The following is a 21,881-nucleotide window of genomic DNA, read 5'->3' on the forward strand; positions in this document are numbered from 1 at the left end:
TGCAGCCTGAATTTCCAGCACTCAGACCAAAACCCACCCCTCAGACTGCTTGTCAGCTACTGCAGTAATCCACAGGGGCTGTGGCAGTAGCTGGCCCATGATTCAGCTACAGAGACACAGCCATTAAAAGGAGGGATCACCAAGTCCCTTGAAGATCAAGCATCCATCTTCACAGGAGAACTCACTGAATTCTTCAAAAAAGCTCATGGTTTCACAAACTCAAGAGATTTTTTTTTATTACCCGGCAATCAAGAAAAGCTTGGGGGAGAACCACTGTCCTAATCATTCTTGCACCTCTCCACTCCCTCTAACTTTGTATGCAGCTTTTAAATACATTGATGATTGTTTGCAAGAAACTGTGTAAGCCATAATCTCAAATGAGTGTGGTGGATCAATGGGTCTAAAGGCTGGTCTTCCCTGCAGTGTTAGCTCGAAGCAGAACTCGAGTGTTGCCCCAACCTGAATCCCATCCACACACACAAATCTCTACCTTGAATTAAGTAGCGCTTTAAGCTCAAACTAGCTAGCTTGACTGGCGGGGTGAGAGGGGGCTGGAGAGCTTCTGCTGATAGGCCTAGGAATACAGTGGGGACACAGCTGGAAGTAATTTATTTTAATGTATGCAAAAGCCTGTCTTCTCTATTGATCCTCTCATAAGGCCAACTTCAACCCTTTTTCCAAGGTAGTCAGAATGCAGTTATGTACCCCTGCCGTGAGCAAAACCCACACCTGCAGTTCTTGTCAGGTAAGTTGTTGGGGGTAGTTCTGATGTGTAGAAAGCCAGAAGGATACTTTGTTAAGTGAGGATCAAAGTTATATAGTTGGTGTCATATAAATACAGCAGAAAATCCCACTGTTTTAGAATACTTCTGTCCTGAAAAAGGAAGGCAGCTTAGGGTCAAAAGTTGTTTTCCAAAAATAATCTGTCTTTGCTAAGGTGAAGACTCTTTCCTCCTGTCTAGTCCGCGCTCAGTCCCTCAAAGAAATAAATGAGCCGTCTGCTAGACATTTTAGAAAGTCAACTATTTATAAATTTATGGTGGTTTTTCCATCTACTGTTAACAACACAAAGGAAACGTACAGACGTCACAAGACTTCACTTCTATAGCAATTAAATGCCGTTAGCTACCCAGAAAAGAGTTCTATCCATGGGCACTGGACAGCTAATTTATACCAAGTACTGAAAAACATTCAGGGCTCCTGTGACAATTGAGAAAAAATTATACTCAGCATATTTGGACTCATAATAACATTAATACAACAGCCCTTCATTTAAGAGGCATGCTCCAAATCTAGTTAAAAACGAAGTTATGGTTTCCAGAGTTTCAAGAGGCCGTCTTCGCTGTAGGTAGCAATCAAGTTCTGATGGGGATGGTGAGCGATGCCAATTACATCCTTTTCATGAACCTACAGGATGACCAGAAAAAAAATTGATGCAAGTCTTCGCTACACTTCAAATCAAACAATCGTCTCAGACAAAAGCAACAGTAAGATGCACACTGACCCTTTACTCATATCAGTAATTTAGGGCCACATGTATTACAGGGATGCTGTCATTATTTGCAACACATGCATTTTAAACCCAGGACAGTAGAGACAGGGAAGTGTTAGTACCATTATACAAGGTACTGCTGAGACCTCATCTGGAACACTGTCTCCCATGTTCTCATTTTCTGTGTTTAAGAAAGATGAATTCAAACCGGAACAGGTGCAAAGACGGGCTACAAGGATGATCTGAGGAACGGAAAACCTACCTTATGAGAGGAGACTCTAAGAGCTTGGCTTGTTTAGTCTAACCAAAAGCAGACTGAGGGGAGATATGATTGTTCTCTATAAATACATCAGAGGGATAAATACCAGGGAGGGAGAGGAGTTATTGCAATTAAGCACCAATGTGGACATTATTCATCCAAAAATAGTTTCTTAAAATGCACAATATTTCAGTGAATTTTTACTCTCTGGAAAGTCTGAGGAGTCTGAATCATTCCATTAAGATCAAGATCTGGGCAAAAATGGTCTGACATTTAAGTAGTTCATTTCTTTAGCTTATCCAAGAGAAAGTTAAGAGATGACATGAAGCATCATTATGGGGAGATTTATGACAGTAGAGGAGTAACCCAGCAGACAAAGCCATAAGATCCCAAGGGTGGAAGCTGAAGCAGGAAACGTTGAAACAGGAAGTGAAGCACAATTTGTTCTGGAGCTAACAGGAGGGTAACTAACCAGTGGACCAGTTTAGCTGGGTATGAGGGACTCTCCAAATCAAGACTGGATCTTTTTAAAATATCTATTCTTGATCAACCAGAAATGAAGCCTTGGTGCAGGAATCATTGGGTAAAATCCTCTGTCCTGTGTTATGCAGGTGGTCAGACTGAGGATCTTAATGGCCCTTCTGATCTTAAACTCTGTGACTGTGGCAGTTTTTCCAGCTCTGTTTAAAAGTGATCCTGTAATCCCAAATGAATATTGTCATACGGTGAAACCATGCTGAGGAATAGTCCTGCTCTCTTCTGCCACAGTTATGCCCTAAGCCAAGTCTCCAGCCCAGTCAAGGACTTGAGGCCCCTTCCTCTTGTTTGGCCCGATTCTCCCCTCTCCACTCCATGGGTGGCTTTACAGCAGCTGGTGCTCCCGAGGTTACATCTGAGTGTCCGCCACTCAACCAGAGCCATTATAAGGAACTCAGCCGCCCAAAATACAGAATGGAAGAGTCACCTCTCTAATATTTTAAACTAAAGGGAAAGTGTGCAAACACAAACGGTGACAGAAATGTGTGCACCTTCAGTCCCACGAACCTGTGGAAAGTACGGGGTTAAATGACAGTATATAATCACATATAATCACAAATCTTTTAAGGAGTGCGTACTACATGCTAGATAAAACTCTATCCCTTTATTTTTATTTTTAAACACATTTTGCTCAAAATAACCTCTACTTTTAGCTAAGCACTCAGGACCAAGCTTAAACAAACGGAGGGTGCTTGTCAGAGGAGTAAGCGGGCCCTACGTAATTTACGTTTGCATGAACATTCTAGAAGGGATCAGAATATAGATTCCACTTTGTGTCGACTTCCAAATAGATGGTGCCAAGTACTCACGGTCAGAGTTCTCTCCAGCTTGCCAGTCACTGTGCTAAAACAGTACAGCACGAAGTCTTCGCCCACGCAGTAGATCCATTCGCCACGTGGTGAAAGGGCACAGCAGACAAAGTCACCGCCTTCTCTCTTACCAGAGCTGAAGCTTCTTACAATCTACAGAACCCAAAGAAAGGTACACTGGATTCACGTGTGGCAGCAACAATGCAACTCTAACAACCTTAGCTTCTATTAGATACTAGAGTCGTGAATTTAGTCACCCAAATAATCAGCCTGATTTTCCTGGCAGAGCACCCAGCAGTTTCCACTGAAGGGAGAAATCAGGATTTCACCCAATACATTTTAATGACAGCTTGGAAGAGTCAGAAATCTCTTCCTGATTCTAATACTTGTTAAGCCCTTTCCTAGCTGCTCCAAAGGGACACGCCTGGGATCACATACCTGTCCTTGCATGTTCATGATGACCACTGTGTTTGATCTGTTGCAAACGACAAAGTGTTCTGGATTTTTAGGCAGCAGAACCACACTGTTTACGGTGATGTCTGTTCCAGCAGTGCTGCCAAGAGATTTGAAAGTGTTGGAGCACTCAGTTGTCTTCATATTCCAAATCTATTGAGCAGAATACAAAGTGGAAGCACTTTAAGATCAGGCACATTTCTGCATTTTAATTAAAAAAATATCACACGTTTGAAGGAGATCCTGTGCACGTAGCTTTTAGCATTTTTTAAAAATATCTATTGAAACTAGAGGAAAAAGAGTAACCGACATCAAAAATAGCAATTCAATAGGCTCACAGATTTTAAAGCCAGAAAAGACCATTATGATAATCTAGGCCAATTTCCCATATAGCACTGGCCAGAGAATTTTACCCAGCAATTCCTGAATCAAGCCCAATAACTACTGGGTGAGCAAGAACAGGAGTTGAATCCAATATGGCTGCTATAAAAAGAATCCTCTGGGTAGGGTTTAGATGCAACTTTTCCCAATTTAACTGTAATCACAGACTGACAAATAGTGAAAATATTTCACGTATATGTAGTAAAAACCTGCCCGTGGATGACGCTTTTATTAACCAATGGTCTAGGTACGGGTATACATAGCCTTCTTAGGTAGGCTGCTACAACAGACACATATTTTGTAAACATCCTAGGTGCTATAAACAACCCAAAAGGGAGAACTGTGTACTGAAAATGATCCTTTCCAACAACAAAACGCAGATACTTCCAATGACATGGTCTTACAGAAATGTGGAAGTATGTATCTTAAGTCCAGGGCTGCAAAACTTATCCTGGAGGGAAAGTGTTGGTATTACAGAAGTTAGAGACAACATGTATAAAGAAATTTTAACAACTATTTAACAACTAATTCTGGAACACTGGCCTACTACTTTGGGATTTTGCAGATTTGGTGCCAATACATTCTATATTTGTGTATCAAGTCACGACATAAAGTGAGAGCACCTACTTACTAGGGTCTTATCCTAATCCATCACCAAGGAGGCAGGAACACCCTGGCAGAAAGGTAACATCCCATAAGAAGCTACTCTGGATGTATAATGTGACCACCCCAAACACATACATATAACGTGTCACAGATAGAGTGTGCATTTTACAGGGAGCTCCTTCCTCCTATGACTTGGCCTCTGCTTTCAGAACTTTCATTTTTATTGTGACAAATATAGGGCACCATGTTGCAGGTTATTGCTGGTTTAACCTCTTTGCATGGAGTAGAGGCATTCAGCGGTTTACTAAGATTAAGAAAAGGAAACAATCACGAGTCCTGCAACTTCCACGGTTTACTTAACTGGTCACTCTGACCCCAAACCAGTGAGAAATCCTAGTCCCTGATGGAGAGGTGGGCAGGTGTCCCTAACAGCGTAACAGAAGCCCTATCACGTGCAATGAATATAACAGGTATTCTCCATCTCCAACTTCCATGAATGTGTCTCTATCAATTCTATTTCCAAAACGACATAGCTGGCCATATCCTTCCCCAGAAGATGCATTTTCTGATATTGCATGGAGAGCAGAAATGAGCAGTGCAGCACTCCATAATTAGAGAAAGAAGTGCCACTAGCTGCCTCATTTCATCACTTTGTAGCAGAATCTACATATAATCTACATCCCAGTGACAAAGTCTGAGTCCTGGCTATGATAAAGGTTCCTTTAAGGGAAATTATCGCACAGATTAAATGTCCCAATTTGCTCCAGCACACAGAACAAGTCCCATACATGGCCTGTAGGAGTAAATGGCCATTTTACCTTCACTGTGCCATCAGAAGATGCACTGATAATATAGTGACCATCCTGTGTAAAAGTAGCTTCATTAACAAATGAAGAATGACCACGGAATTCCTTCAGCGTTTTTCCAGATTTTAAGCCATGAATTCTGTTACAAAATAAAAAAAACCATGGTAATACAACCATTAATCCACATTGTCTGGAGAGAGGTACCACTCAGATGTAAAATAAAGGAAGAATTTAGTTTATGTCTGATGTACAAAGCAAGTAGTAAAATATGCTGACAAATCTGCATCTAGAACAATACGTTTGTTATCACAAGCCCCTTTCCCACAATACAACATCTGACCATGAAAAATGTAAAGGGATGTCAAAGAAAAAAATTTAGTTAAAGGTAGTTTCAGGTATGCACAGAACATATAGCCCCAAGATCTGGCAAGGGAACGCAGATTTTTGTTTTAATTTGGTGATCATGAAAAGTACCACCCTGGAGACTTAAGTCTTGTTTATCCTAGCAGCAGCAGCACAATGTGTACCACTCAGTTTTGAAGAGAGTAATATGAGCATGGAAAGGACAGTTCAGGCCTAACCTCTCAGCTGACACTGCCAAGAAAGTTGCAGTAATGCTGAAGGTTTTTGGTAACATGGACACCAGCCCGAAGCTAGACACTTACAAGGCTCCAGTTACATGAGCACCTGAGCAATCACCAATTACTTAAAAATCAAAACTCTTTTCATTCCCAGCCTGTAGAAAAACTAGTTTGATTAGAGCAGTTATGTGGGTATGAAAGCAAGCATGTGCGGTAGAAGCTTTGAGAGAAGGCTAAGCTGAAGGAGGGAATTTGACATTTACTTTTGGAAGTGGTTGGTTTTGTGGTCACTTCTCTCTCACGAGGATGCGTTCCCATAGTCTAGAAGGCTTAGCTCCTGCACGCACATGTCTTCTCCAGCACAGGACAGTTTCACTGCTCCATGAACAAGAGTGATCCTCAGGGGCATTGGGCTGTCTGGGACTTGGTGAGGGAAGGTGCGAGTGAGGAGCTGCTTCTTGGGTCAGGGTGTCAAAGGCCCCAGGCCCAAAAAGTTCAGCAGCTTCCTGGAGGTGGGGTGAGGTGTCTCACAATGCTTCCTGCTGGAGGCAGAGAGGATGGAGCTCTGTTGGCAAGGTACTTCTCACTGATGACGGGAGGTTATATAAAGTTACGGCAAGTGTGATGTCAGGCATTTGCAATGGCCACGTCCTTTTCTCTGTGCAGTTGTGCTGGGAAGATGGGGAAAAGTGACCCTGCAGAACCTTTTAAACTTTTATCTCAGGCTGCCCAGGGCTCTCTTTTGTGGTGTCGAGGCTATTTGGAAGGAGGAGAAAAATGAACTGAGATGACCACTGTAACAAATAACCCACCAACAGCTGTCAACTGGGTTCAGTCTGAGCTGGTGCTCAAGAAGGGCCCCTTATTCCATTAGCCTCAGGGGCCATCTAGTCGCAACTGCCTTGTAGCCAGTTTCAGAAACAGCCGTTCTAAAGTTTGAATAGAAGAGAATGAGACAATGAGAGTGCTGAGTGGGGCCTTTCTTGCTGGGATACAGGTGGCAGGTGTGAGAGTACTGAAATGGCTGCTGCTGCATGTGGAGGCAGAAATGCTTTTAAACAAACATAAAACAATACTCCATGGCCAGCACTTGCTCCGAACACTGGGATGAACATAGGTTAACACAAAAATCGGTTACAAAAATTGAAAGGGCAAAAATTTAAACTACTTGTTCAAGAGGAAAGAGCCAAGTAATTTTATTAATGTTAGAACTGACACGAAAGGACTAGCTTTCATGTAAGCTAAAAACATCCAAGAATTTAAAGCAAGGAGACTGAAGACACAATACGCAGAACGTCTATTACAGTTTCTTGTACACCACAGCCCTCAAATTTATAACTTACCTGATTGTCTGATCAAAAGAAGCACTGAGAATCTGACTGCTGTCTTTGGAGAAACTGAGGCAGGTGACGCCTTTACTGTGTGCTCGCTCAAATCTCCTCAGACACTGCCCACTCTGAATCTTCCACACCTGAGGGACATCCAAAACACTAGTCAGAAAAAGGACTCCCCTTAAATCAAGTGAAATTCAGAGGCTATCCAGGACTAAGACAGAGTATCCAGGACCAAAAGCTAAGCCAGAATAGCACTAGAGTTGCTGTTTTTACGCCCGTGAAATAATTTGTGCTGTGGGACATATACCTAAGAGGCACCTGCATGACTCTACTCAGTTTTCATTCAAACAAGACTAACAAATGGAGTGCTGAAGTTTCTAGTTGATGTGGGAAAGGGGATGGGCTTGATTTAAGGGTGCCACTGTATTGAAACTACACAAAAACAGTTGTGTCGTGTGGTATGTCTTACGCTTTCCCTTCCCTGCTACTGGACACAAAAAGCAGCTTCACATTTGCCTACGTCCGAAGGTTAATGTAAAACCAGAACCAAACCCACACAGTGAGCCTGTCGCTGGGCGTTATACCCGTGCACCAGCTGAGTCAGGAAGACAACGTTTCTGGTGAAGTTTCAGATTAATTTTGTACTTGAAGACTAACTATTACAACTTCAGGTTCAAGTGCAGAATCGTCCCAGGGCAGTAGCTGCCCTCAGAACTTTCCCTCCTTGCACTCTTCTGAGAGAGATCTAGCACCAAACAGCGTGAGAGCACATCGGCTGCGTTTCCCTCCCCACCCCAGGACTAGCCAATTCTGTCACATTTTCAGTATTATTTCATACCCTAAAACACACATTCTGGAGGCACCTGAGAGCACTCCAGTTCGGGAGGGGTTTAAAATGGGGCATACATTCTTGGTTTTCTGCAAGCGGATGGCCAGGCCATGTGCAGTGTCACCAAATTAATCTGCCGCCTGAAATTCTCTGCAGAGGTTTTCAATAGGAGCTCTCTGAATTTGAGCTCTGGCTGAGGTTTTCCTTTCCTGTCCTACTTTTAGCTGCTGAATGCTCTCTCACACACACCGTATCTACTCCATGCTTGACAGAAGCAGTGGATTCTGACTCAAACTTGTGCAACGAGTAAATAAAAATCTTTAGCTTTTATTCTTGTTCTAACTGGAAGTTCATGCACTGGAGACACAAGCCTGATCGGCGGCAGCCAGCCCGGGCACACAAGACCTTCTCCGTTAGGAGTTACACTTCTGTCAGATGTGATCCTACAGCAGGGCTGGAGCACAGCGGCTGGCATGTGATGGCTTGTGCACAAGACAGCACAGATAAACACTCTGTCTGGAGTTGCATTTGCTTCACCCCTCTAATCCTACCTCTAGTCCAACCCTCCTCCCCAATTCAGTATTTAAAAAACCTAGGAAACACACACAAAACTGTGCTGTGTAGCACAGGACTTCTCAGCCTTCTCTTTCTGAGCCTCCCCCAACATACTAAAAACATCAGGGTCCATGGGGTAGGCTCAGGGCTTCAGCTGCCAAGAGGGGAGGAGGGAAGAGGGGGTCGGGGCTTTAGCCCTGCAGGGCACTGAGCTCCAGCTGCTGGGGAGGTGGGGGCTTAGGCATAGGTGTAGTCTGACTTCTATTTTGGGAGGAGGGACAGTGGCTGGCAGGGCTCGGGCAAGCTTTATACAGTGGGATCTAGGAGGAAATGCCACTTCCAGCCCAACTCACCTCAACAGGCCACCCAGTCTGCCTGGGCAGGGGGGCAGCTAGGAGCTGGGGGTAATTCAGGGTGCAGGTAGAAGGGCAGCTAAGGCTATGTGCAGAGAGGGGTGTATTGCACAGAGAGGGTAGCTAGGGGCAGTGTGCCGGAGGAGCTGTATGCCAGGAGGGCCCCCAGCGGTCGCTGCTCCCTGAGGACTCTGCCGGCCCCAGCCCCCCGCCCCTCAGGCGGCTCTTACTGGCTGTGCAAGGAGCCAAAGGGGGCTGGGAGCTGGGGAGCACCCACAGCTCCAGGCACCAGCAGCAGGAGACAGGAGAGCTTCGCCCACGGCTGCCCACTGCATGGCACCAGCTGCCCCATGCTGCCTGGCTCCGGCTTCCCACCTCAGACTTCATCAGGGAGGAGGGGGGGGTGTGGAACTGACCCCGGGGACTGCCCCAATCTGGTTAAGGCACTGCACTTTGGGGGGGAGGGAGCAGTGCCCCCCATACCTCCTCCAACTCCACCCATGGGCTCAGGGCTTCCGTCCTGTGGGGCGCCGGGGCTTGCGCACCACCTGAAACCAGCTTGTGGCCCCCTAGGGGGTAGCAGACCCCCAGTGGAGAACCCTCTCCCCACACTACTGCACCAAACAGCCAAGTACTTGCGTTGGGGGGGGGAGGGGAGATAAAAACTAATCTGGTAAAGGGGTGTGTGCACAAGAGCAAAGGGGGCAGAGCCACGGCTGCCGTAGGTGGTAGCTATGGTATGGTTAGCTGTGTGCCTGTGAGTGGAATAGAGGGTATGGACTGTTAGGTGGCTTAACTTTTCATTGCCTTGTTGTTCTGGGATTGTGTCAGGTATACACGCAGCAGCCCTAACCGCTTCATAGCACAGTTTGTGCATTATTCAAAATGTATCCTAATGGGAGAAAGCCAGACTACAGGCAATCTGCTTGTTCCAGTACTGCTCAGCGACAGAAGGGAGGGAGGAGTTGTTTTGGCTTTGCTAGACAAAGCAAAGCATTTCAAATAGGCTAAAAGCTTTTGGGGGATAGTTAGCCCCTAAACTGAAGTTTGTTTTTAATTTTGGCAGAGGACATAAGTAACAGATTCTCACCTGAATCCACAGACGGGATTCAGTTAGTCCCAAACTACCATCTTCAGTTCTGCTGTTCCTACATACAGTAGGATTTTGGGTAAGCAAAGTGCTGGACAGAGAACCCTGTATAGACAAGCTGGACTAAGGACAGCAGGTGACCTACATAAACCAATGAAATAATGGGATTCTCTCATCAGGTCTTTATACTGCACCCCTTACTATGGTATCCAAGAGTTCTGCATGGGTGTGGTGTAGGAGACAGTTTAGCACCCCCCTCCGTGTCAAACCTCAAGTTTCAATGTCTTTGGTTTTCTGCGTTTAAGTCAAACCCTTACAATACCCCAAATTTATTTTAATTTAAAGCAATATTAAAACAAAACTAGGGGGGGGGGGGGGTGTCACTGACCACAGAAATGAGGACATTAGTTTGCAGGCTCAACACACAGATAGTTGCTGTCCATTGCAGTGATACATACCATCAACCCAGACGACCAATAACTTCCCCACACCTCTCCTTTGAAAGTGATTGGCTGATCTGAAAGATTTCAATCAACTACGACTCCCCCTCTAAGAAAATCTATTCCACATCGGTTTCCTCCTTTCCTTGTATACGTGACCTGCCCTCAAGCTGATCTCCAACTTAGGAGTTGTTTCCTGCTTGTGAGTCCAGAACTCTAGGTTACCTGCGTTTGGTTTAGTGGATGCCTGAACTCATCTGTCCTGGCAGGTCTTCCTAATGCTGACCACGGATGGCTGTAGCACTCCTATCATGCTGCACACAGACATCAGCCACATGAAAAGGATTGCACCTGTCAGCAATGGGGTTGCTGCTAGTGCAGAGAACTACTTGCCTAAAGCTTTACGAGACTTTCCACCCCCTCCTCCTCCCAGAAAGGAACAATGGGCCACTGCCTTGGAACAAAAAATAAAATTTCACCTTGGAGCTACCCTTTATTTTCCCTTTAGAGGTTACATATCACTCAAAAACACCCATTAACAAATGAGTTCTGGTTTCCCCCGTTTATGCTGTTTACATTTTGTGCTATTTATCTTAGACAATGAAAGCAGCAGGCTAATTTCATTTGCGTTCGTAGTTACTTTCAGGTATTCATGCATTAGCAGTATCTCCACCCAAGAGGGGTGACAGCTGGGGAGCCGGAAGCCTGAGAGTGGGTGCCCGTGGTGGACCACAGAGAGTGAACAGAGGTGCAGCTGCCCTGAAACATGACACAAGTCTTGCAGGAGTGAGCTTGCACCCCTACAAATGGCAACTACCCCCCAGGACCAGTTCTGGAGGGTCACAGACTAGCTGGGAGCATCTCAAAACCCGAGTGTTAGATACACAAATAGAGACATTACACTCGTCCATAGCTGAGGCTACCATACAGATGCACTCACATGTTAAATGCCTTCTGCAAGTCTGAGAGACAGTAGCTATTGAACATGCATATCCACTTCCTTTTCTAAAGGATGCGACTTGAAAAATGTCCCAAACTAGCAAGAGCAAGTGGACCTTTACAGACCATTAGCATGTATAATTATATATTTAGCAGCCTTGTGTAACAAGATCACAGGGCATGAAACCCACAATCCCCTGAGTGTAAAATCAATTCCTTTCTCAAGACAGGCACAATACTTCAATCCAAAAGTGTGTTTAAAAAATACCCTTGTAGGCAAGACTGGAGAGGATGAAATTATACCAAAACATTTGTTTCCAGCTGGTGCATAGAGAAATTAACAGTAGAAGCTGAGCATCAGATCCTCTTCCACCTCCCACTGAATACATACTCCTAAAATTCAAAAGGCGCAATGCATACATTTGATTTAGCCTAATCTTTCTGCACTTCCTAACAGTTCCTATATCCTAAAACCCGTACCTTGATCTTCCCATCTTGTGCTCCAGTTGCTAACATTTCTGTGTCTCTGCTGAAACACATGCACAGAACTGCATCATCCATCATCATAAAGTTATCTTGTGCCTGGTACTTCAGATCCTAAATGAAATAGCAAGAAAATCTGTAAGTCACAGGAAGGGAGGATAAAAGAGAACCAAAATTGAACAGCAATAGCTAATTGCCATCAATTCATGGAAGAACTCAACTCAATTGTAAATGGCGTATTATGCTTATGAACTTTGAGCAGGACACATTCCATCTGGCAACTGCGGTTTGAACAACAAACCTGTGCCATATATGTGGGGAGCGGAAAATACTGTGTGGTCACGCAACAGTTAAAATACAATTATGGAAGGAAAGTATCCCCAATGAATCAGTCTGACGGGTATTTTATCTTTAAATTCAAAACTATGATTGAATCAGACAGAATCATACCTATACCCAAATGTGTTGAACCAGTGGTAATTAAATCTACACCTAAAGCTTTCGTCACCACAAAATACAAATCTGTTAGTTCATATGCAAAAAATATTAAATACAACAAATAATCACGTAACACAAATATTAAAACCAGTCAGCTGATGGGATCAAATAAACACAGGTGGGGAACATTAGGTTGTAGCATTTAGTTTTAAAATACTGTTATGTATACAAGTGTTTATAAGCAATGCAATAACTATTGTGTGTTATAAAATACAGCGTATATTAAAGGTTAGCAAAAGACAATAGGAAAAAACCCAAGCATTAGAATGTGCACTCTACTCCATCATTTAAAAAAGTGACATCCTTGAAAGGTATCCTTGTAGGTATTTCCTACAGCAGGGGTGTCAAACATCCGGCAGATACGGCCCACCAACCTTTTTGGTCAGGCCCCTGGCAGCAGCGCGTGCTGCCATGACATCTCACGGCGTTGTGCTCTATGGCGGCGTCGCGCGACGCCGCCATAGAGCACAATGCTGCAAGATGTCGTGGAAGCACGCGCTGCCACAAGATCTGTGTACTTTGGCGGCAGTGTGTGGAGCACTGTGTGCATAAGACACAGCGCTCCAAAAGGCAGGAGAGGAACAGTGTGGTCTTGGGACATCGTGCAGTACTATAATTCTTAATCACTGATTGATTCTTTTAATTGTAAAATAGTAGTAGTTGTACAAGTGAATTTACTGCAGTTTTTATATCGCTGATATCTAGCAAATAAAACATAATACTACATAAAAATGGTTGTGCCTAGTATTTCAATTTATGGTATGTATGGCCCACTTGAAGTACATTTAATTCAAATCTGGCCCACCATAGCAAATGAGTTTGATACCCCTGTCCTAGAGTGTCAGAAGGGGGAGCATTGAGGAATACACGCACACAGGCCCAAAACTGAATAAAGCACCTCAAAATGCAACAGGCCAAGTTACTGACAAGGCTTTTTAATAATTTACAAAACAGTGCTAAACTTTGAGCAAAAAGTGCCCTGGAAATCCAAGTTTATAAAGATAAGAATATTCTGATAGTAGGGCATGTTGTTCTTCATAACTTTCCTACTCAAACAACAAAAATAAAGGTTATATTAATGAATAATTTAGGATGATACACATGTTGTGAACTATGATATCCAAAGATGAGAAATTGCTGAATGGTAAAAATAAGGGCTATGTTATATTAATAATAAATTATTAACATTAAGCTGTGTATAGTGAATGAGTTTGGATAGGCCAGGGTAATACTTATGCTAAGGCTTTGCATGACATGAGTGTTGTCTTTCAATTTCTCTCTTATGTAGTCTTACTTAACTGAGGTTTACAGCTGGCATGACAAAGGTGATGTTCTGTTCATGGAATGTATCATGTTGGGAGGACATACATAAGAGAAAGTTAATCTGTACAATAAAATATACAAAATGTAATGCTAAAAAGTCCCTATATTGGGGAAAACAGGGGTACGGTGACATGAAGATATCATGACATGAAAAAAGAATGGAGAGCAAACGTTATATAAATTGAAGCCTGCACATACGTATTTTATGGGTTATGTAAGCATTATCATAAAGTTGATTGGAAAAAAGCTATTGAATATATTTTATGGGAAGGTTCAAAAAAACAAACGAACAAGGACCCAAATCCAGAAACTGAGATGACCATCAGGAAGCAAAGAAAAGCTTCCTGGCTTGGGCCCCCTACTTGTTCCATATTATCTGTTTTATTATCTGTCATATGTACATGCAATAATTCTTTTTAAAAATTCATAAATAAAGGCAAGAATTGGGTGGACTTGTGCCTAAGTTACCCACCTGACACACTCAGCTTGGTTCGATCAATGGCACCAGCCTACAGGACACATCATGCTGGTGAAAGGTTATTCTCCTTACCAATTCAACCCCAAGTACCTCTGCAGGTGAGTCTTCTGACTACAAGAAACCATGTAGTGGTTTTGCAACCGTTTATTTCTATCTGTACTATAAAGGTACTATATATGGCGCCCTTTACCACAGTATCTGAGCACCTCACAATCCAATATTCTCATCCTCAAATACCTCTGAGAAGTTGGGCAGTGCTTTTATTCCCATTTTGCAGATGGGGAACTAAGGCAGAGAGAGACCAAGTGACTTGTCCAAGGTCGCATAGGGTGTCTATGGCAGAGTACAGAACTGAACCTGTATCTGCACCTCCCAGGCCAGCACCCTGGACTAGCCTTCCTCTCCAAACTCATTTTAGTTAGATTCATCTGAATTTGAAACCTGGTCTCAGAGCTGAAAAACGTGCACACCAACCACCAATCAGTCCACTTCCCAGTCAAGAGAACCCAGCACTAATTTACCTTCCTGATCTTTCCAGTAGTGAAATTCCACACTTCAATGAATCCATCCACAGAGCCGGTTACCAGATATTGACCATCTGGAGAAAACCTAGCACATTCCACATGTGATTTCTGGCCAAACTGTTTTAAAATGAAATAAAAATAGGATTTTAATATGAGGTCGGTTTCATTTTAAGTCAAGTTCACTCTTTGGTGCCAGGATATGATATTTTCCAGGGCTAAAGGTTAATTTATTTTACATTAGTGGTGGAAAACAGCTGCCAGCTCTACTGGGCTGCCCACTAAAAAAAAACCCCACTCCTGTCTGATAAATAATTATATGTGCAGCTGCTTTACTTCTATGCCAGCCTGTCTGTGCTTTTGAAAATAGTCGGGTTAGTTTTCATTCATTTTCATGGATGTCAATGGAAATTGTTACAATGTCTATTTAGCAAATATAAGATACCTTATACAGCAGGGAAAAAGACCAAACAAAAACTGTTTTGTTTGAAATGCTGTTTATTGAATGAAAAAAATTCAGAGAGAAAAAGATACTTTTCGCTCCCCCCACCCCATGTTAGAAAAAAGGGGGTAGGGGAGTACAAGAGTGAGTAAGTTTTTCTCCTCCACTGAAGTGTCAATAAAAAATTTGAACCAAAATTATTTTTCTCCACAACAATAATCGTTTCGATTGAAAAGGCAGTTTTTATCAAAATAGTTTGATGAAAATTTTGTTTCATTCCAGTAATTAAAACGAAGTGAATTTAGCGCTGGTGGAAAGAGACCAACCCAAATTACCATCAGAGGCAATCTCCAGGCAAACTAACTTGCGCAGCTTGCCTACAGTAGGCTGCCTAATTGGTTACACACTTGTTTGGTTGGAAGAGAGCTGAAATAGCTCCTGCACCTGCTTGTTTCTAATCCTGCTCCTGCCTGGCCTAACTCCAGGTAATCTGGTTCTGATCCTCAGTTCTGATTCCTGACTTCTGATCCTTGGCTCTGGCCCTGACCATGGACTCCAATTTCCAGCTACTGATTCCTGCTCCAACCGCTAGGCCTGACTGCATACACCTGAGTCACTGACAGAGATCCCTGTAAACCACATTTTCTGTTTCTTGCCAGAACTGGAAGCTTGCAGGGAAAGTTGGCAAACCTACAGAGCATGAACTGGAACTACTGAGCGTATGGAGTTCACCTGGAAACTCCACAACAGAAAAGCTGGCTGCTCTAAGTCAAGCTCTGCGGGAGCAGAGACATTTCAGAGCACTCTGTTTCTGTATTGAAATCTATATGAAAACCTTTTTGTTGTTGAAATGTAAATATTAGTTACAACACTATTAACTTAATGCTGCACTTACTATCAAAGTTCCCATGATTAATAGAAGTTTCTAACATGCATACACAAAACCAAATTTTTAATTATCATCCCTTTTTTCCTTCAGATAATGAGAGCCTTAGTCAACCAGATCACGACAGCATTTAAAATGCACAACTCAAAATGAGCTGAAATCAGAAAAGCATTTCTATTTTCCTGAAATGTAATTAGCATCTCCCCCCACCCTTAACTGGAGTTTTCATCAAAATGTACTTCTGGGCCAAGAGCATTCATGGCAAATTTAAGTAGAAAAGGATAAACTTTCAAAAAGCTCTGAGCATGTGAAGATAGGGAGTTAAAATGAAAGTCTTGGCTTAAGGTAACTATCGGAAGTACTACCAAGCATTATACAGAAAAGTTAAGAGAATTCTACCTTAATATGTCTGCTTAGTTGTGTGGGGAACTTTTCTTCTTCTACATCTTTCACAGCTGCTTTACCTCTGAACAAATCAATTGTCATCCCCGGAGGAAGTAGTCCCTGGTGCTGTTGCCATTTCAGTGCCTTATGAGAAGTCAAAAAGATTATAGTTAGAGATTCTTACCATGATGTAAACTCAGTGAATGTAATCCTCTCAGGATGAGCCGTGTTACACCAAATTCCTTAGTACAGCAAGCTTCTCTAGAAGCCTTCAATAAACTTTGCACTTCTACTTTTGAACTGAGTGGACACACTGGGTGGTTATTTATCAGCCAGTTCCCAAGCAAGCTTTTTCAGGTCAGTTACTCAAAGGCCTGGTCTACACTGGCCATGGATTTCGGCAGCAGTTGACAAGAGATACGCAAGTTATGTACATCCTAATGTCTATTTACTGTGGCGTCTTCATTGCGCTGCGACAACAGAAAATGCCCTCTTGTTGACGCAGCACTACGCTACTTGCTGGGTTGGATTTACAGATTTGACTTCCGGGTTCAATTGAGTGAGTCTTTACTACCACTCAATCAAACCCACAAAATTGATCCTGCACCGGCAGTGTAGACATAACTAAAGTGGTGCTGTTGCCAGAACTCTGGAAATCTATGGAAAGGTGTGAGCATATCTTGTTATTTCCAAGTGTTCCTAGCAAATGAGAATAGCTGCAGGCCCTCCCTACTGGTTTCCTTTCAGTACTTTACATATTTACAAAGGATGAGATAAATCTGAAGTTGTACACAGTTAGTAGTTTGTTCTTTGCCTGCTCATTTAGAACTATTTACATACTAAAAGTAAAGGAGCCTTGATAGTCCTTTTGTGAACAGATAGAAAAATAAAATTTACTGTGTTCTGAAAGTCCCACACAGCCATTACAGTAGAACCACTTTCAGCACACAGGACATAACACTTATTTCAAATCAATTTTCATAAGAATGCCCAGACTGGGTCAGACCAATGGTCCATCTAGCCCAGTATCCAGTCTTCCGACAGTGGCCAATGCCTTCTATTCATTCCCTTTAAAGGGAATGAACAGAACAGGCAATCGAGTAACCCATCCCTTGGTGTCCACTCCCAGCTTCTGGAAAACAGAGGCTCAGAGCTCAGTCCCGCTCAGAGCATGGTGTTGCATCCCTCACCATCCTGGCTAATAGCCATTGATGGACCTATCCTCCATGAACGTATCTAATTCTTTTCTGAACCCTGTTGTAGTTTTGGCCTTCACTACATCCCCTGGCAATGAGTTCCTTTACTTTACTTCCTTTTATTTACTTTTAATAAAGTTTAAGCAATGAAAAAGGTTACAGTAGAACCTTTCTAGTTCACACTCCCAAGGAAGTCCACTGTAAGTGACTGAGTTTTGAAAAGGAGCAATCGATTTAAAAAGCAGGGACAAAACCTCATGCAATATAATTTGACGAGTTTATTTTAGCTTTATTTGTAATAATCCTATTAATACCAGTAAGTATTCTGCAACATATTTTGTTTAAAAAAAACCAAAAAAACCCACAAACAACAACTTTAAGAATATGACTTCTCACAATAGCCCTGAAGAGGGAAGAGACTTATTTGAATGTGATATTTATAAAGTTTGAGATTAGTGAGGTTCTCCTGTGGCAAAGTTTAGGAATAGGTCACCCTAATTTCAGTCTCATGCAGTAAAAGTCTAGAAACAAATGGGTACAGCTAATAAATATATTTTCTTCAAAAATTACCTGCCCCAACAATGCCATAAGACGCGATGGAGGTACTACACTGACTTCTCCAGCTAAAGCTTGTGCAATAGCAGCTCTCCGTTTCTCTTTGCTGCTGCCATCTGGGTATGCCTAGGAAGAAGATACATGTGAAGTTATCATTTCCTGGAAGAATTTTGTCATAGAACATTGTCACTTTGACTAAAAACAAGATATCACTACAAGTGTTTGAGGAGCCATGGAGAGAAGTGCGTCAACCAAAAAAAAAAAAGCATTTTGAGTTGCCAAAGAAAATTCTAGATGCAAAACACACCTGAATAAAGGAATGAGTTACAGCTTTAAACAGACCCAGTCTAAATCAAATATATTATAGACAATACTTCTCAATTTTATAACATTTTTCATACATAAAGTATTTTCAGATCTCCAAGGGTGAACAGGTATTGTTTCCTGCATTTTAAAGACGGGAAAATGAGACACAAAGAGGTTAAGTGACTTGCCCAACATCACACCAGAAGTCTATGACAGAAATGAAAACTGAATCCTGATTGCCTGAGTCCCAAACCAGTGTTTTAACTACTTGTGAATATTAAAAAAGATGTATTCATGAAATGCTTAATATAAATTCCAAAAAACATTTAAAAACTGCAGTATCATAACAGAATAGAAACAACAGTACTAAAACCACAAATAGAAAATTTGAGGAGATGGGGTGGCTTACAGAGAAAAATCAGGAAGGGAAAAAATACTAACAGAGTAAGTTTTCCATTAAAAAGCATGCTGTGTAAAAGTGGTGTGTTAGTTACAATTCTCCAAGCAAATCATATAACTATAACTTTTTTAAAAATTCCACAAATAAACTATACCTCACGAGGATCAAAGTAGGACCTAGCCAGGAGATTCTCAAGGTGTATGTATCTCTCCGGCTGAGTCTGTTTTAACATGATCATAGGATCAGTTTGCCTCAGGAGAGATCTGGCAGCACCCAGCTCACGGAGCTCTATTAATTCCAGAACAACCTGGAGTAACATAAAGAGACACTATTAGTATCCACAAGATAAAATACAACTCCTATGTTAAACAGTTAAACGGTGGGATAGTATTTACTACTGAAAAGTTATCCTTCACACCTCAAGTTTGAATGTGATCTAAAAGAATAAATTCTTCACCAACTATTTCTCCTTGCTTTGAAGATGATTTTATATAGAAATGCAGGAAATATTTTCCACCTCAGCCTTCATTTATTCACTATTGATACTGCAAGTATGTATTTAACAAACATCCCAAGCTGAACTTACTATCTATAAAATAATTTTACAAAGGGACGCATTAAAGATTTGAGCAGTGCATGGCAAGGGGGGGAAAGATCTTGACAATTAGAAGTGCAATGTGTTTCTTCCCCACAGCCCTAGTTTTACTCTTAGTGGGAATCTAATAAGACACACAACCAATGCAGCAGAGCACACATTCTGGCTCAGGTCACCCAAAACCAACTCATGATTTTCCTCTGTGGCATTCTGATCGCTTTGATTTTGTGGTTAACGGCAGCAATCAGAGTGATGTTCATAGATGCGCAATGGGAGGCCTGGCTGGTACTGGGTTAGTGACACATCCACCTGCTCGTAGAGGTCGATCAGGGTCTTGTCTGGCAGCTTGAGGGACTGTATGGCCTGCAGCACGGTGTCCCAGTGCCCGCTGTTGATGTCTGCCACGAAGCTCTCAATGCTGTCCACAGTGTTGAGGGACACAGTGGTCTCCTCCTGAAGGGTGGCCAGTGCTCGGTGAAGGCTGTTCTCCTTCAGGTACTGCATAATGAGCCGGATCACACTGCGGGGAGGAGGGGGGCACAGAGACAGAGAGGTCACAATCAAACCTCCCCCTGGGAACGGCCCGGGGTCCCCCCCAGCTCCCTCCCCTGGGAACGGCAACGGGGGTCCCCCCCCTGGGAACGGCCCCGGGGTCCCCCCAGCTCCCTCGCCCCAGGAATGGCCCCCCCCCAGCTCCCTCCCCTGGGAACGGCCCCGGGGGTCCCCCCCCCCAGCTCCCTCGCCCCGAGGGCCCCCCCCCAGCTCCCTCCCCCCGGGAACGGCCCCGGGGTCACCCCCCCCAATCCGGGGTCACCCCCCCCCAACCCGACTCCACCCCGGATCTCCGCCCGCCCCGCGCTCACTCCGAGGACTCGATTTCTATCGACATCTTGGACGGTCCAGGAGCCGCTCAGCTCCCCCTCCGCACCCGGACGGAACAAGAAGCCCCACACTTCCAGTTCCGCTCTCGCGCGCACCCACTTCCGCCGGCGGGCCGGAACACGGAACCGCGCGCGGACACCCTCACGTGACCCGGCGGAGCGCCTCCCGACAAGTCACGTGAGCGTCTAGGCCCAGGGGGAGGAGGAGGAGGAAGGGGCGGGATCACGGCTCGGGGGGTGTGGCAGGGCGTGGGGCGGGGCTTCGCCGCGGCGGGCAGCTCCATGCCGTGCAGACAGGCGCACGCGCCCTGCCGGGCTGTGGTGGAGTCGTCACGTGGCTGCCTGGCGCGCGCTGCTGCGTGCACGTCCCGGCGCCATTTTAGATGGGGGGGGGAGGAGCGGGCAACGGTAATAAACCGTCAGTGTCTGAGCCACGAGGAGGCGGCAGCCGTGTGGGCGCTGACAGGACCGAGCTGGGGGGGGGGCTGCGTCTCGTGCCTGGCCGGGGAGAGCCGAGTCAGTGGCTGTTCGCTCCCTTCGCCGGCTCCTCGTGTGAGGTGCCCCCGCCAGGCCAAGCCAGGGCCAAGCTGCCGCCTGCCTCTGTGTCATGCTGGCCGGGCTGCCCCAGGGCGGCGGGTGCTGACTTGCTCTGACCTGCCGTGGCAGGGCGCACAAGGGGACACTGGTTAGCGTTAACGTTAACGGAGCTTTTCCAAGAGCTCACCCATTGCTCCTTGTTCTGTCACCTGCCACCACTGAGAACAGCCTAGCCCCATCCTCCCGGCAGCCCCCTTCAGCTAGTTGAAGGCGGCTATCAAATCCCCCCATTCTTCTCTTCTGCAGACTGAACAAGCCTAGTTCCCTCAGCCTCTCCTCATAAGACATGAGTTCCAGCTCCCTCATCATTTTTGTTGCCCTCCGCCTGGACTCTTTCCAATTTGTCTAAGTCCTTTTTGTAGTGGGGGACCCAAAACTGGACACAATACTCCAAATGTGGCCTCACCAATGCCGAATAGAGGGGAATAATCACTTCCCTCGATCTGCTGGCAATGCTTCTATTAATGCAGCCCAATATGCCGTTAGCCTTCTTGGCAACCAGGGCACACTGCTGACTCATATCCAGCTTCTTGTCCACTGTAACCCCCAGGTCCTTTTCTGCAGAACTGCTGCCCAGCCAGTCGGTCCCCAGTCTATAGCTGTGCATGGGATTCTTCCATCCTAAGTGCAGGACTCTGCACTTGTCCTTGTTGAATCTCATCAGATATTTTTTGGCTCAATCCTCCAATTTGTCTAGGTCACTCTGTATCCTATCCCTGCCCTCCAGCACATCTACCACTGTCCCCCCAGCTCAATGTCATCTGCAAATGTACTGAGGTTGCAATCCACTCTATCCTCCAAATCATTAATGAAGATGTTGAACAAAACCCAGCCCAGGACCACCCCTCGGGCACTCTGCTTTTTACCAGCTC

The 21,881-nt window shown here is 44.3% G+C and overlaps 1 protein-coding gene across 1 annotated transcript; it reads right to left on the reverse strand.

Annotated features, from left to right (window-relative positions):
* Window positions 1-1,008: 1,008 nt before the first annotated feature.
* On the reverse strand, window positions 1,009-20,539 carry SMU1 (SMU1 DNA replication regulator and spliceosomal factor). Its single transcript, XM_067553459.1, has 12 exons — window positions 20,395-20,539; window positions 19,841-20,051; window positions 19,091-19,243; window positions 18,246-18,356; window positions 16,495-16,623; window positions 14,768-14,887; window positions 11,945-12,061; window positions 7,268-7,395; window positions 5,356-5,482; window positions 3,536-3,703; window positions 3,098-3,250; window positions 1,009-1,407 (listed from the first exon to the last, which is right to left on the reverse strand). Exons 1-12 carry the CDS (start codon window positions 20,418-20,420, stop codon window positions 1,309-1,311), a joined length of 1,542 nt encoding a protein of 513 aa, XP_067409560.1. The 5' UTR covers window positions 20,421-20,539; the 3' UTR covers window positions 1,009-1,308.
* Between the last annotated feature and the right edge of the window lie 1,342 nt (window positions 20,540-21,881).

Source organism: Emydura macquarii, unplaced genomic scaffold (assembly GCF_026122565.2).
Source record: "Emydura macquarii macquarii isolate MOO-44397 ecotype Brisbane River unplaced genomic scaffold, CSIRO-AGI_Emac_v2 contig_1451, whole genome shotgun sequence".
NCBI classification, from domain to species: Eukaryota; Metazoa; Chordata; order Testudines; family Chelidae; genus Emydura; species Emydura macquarii.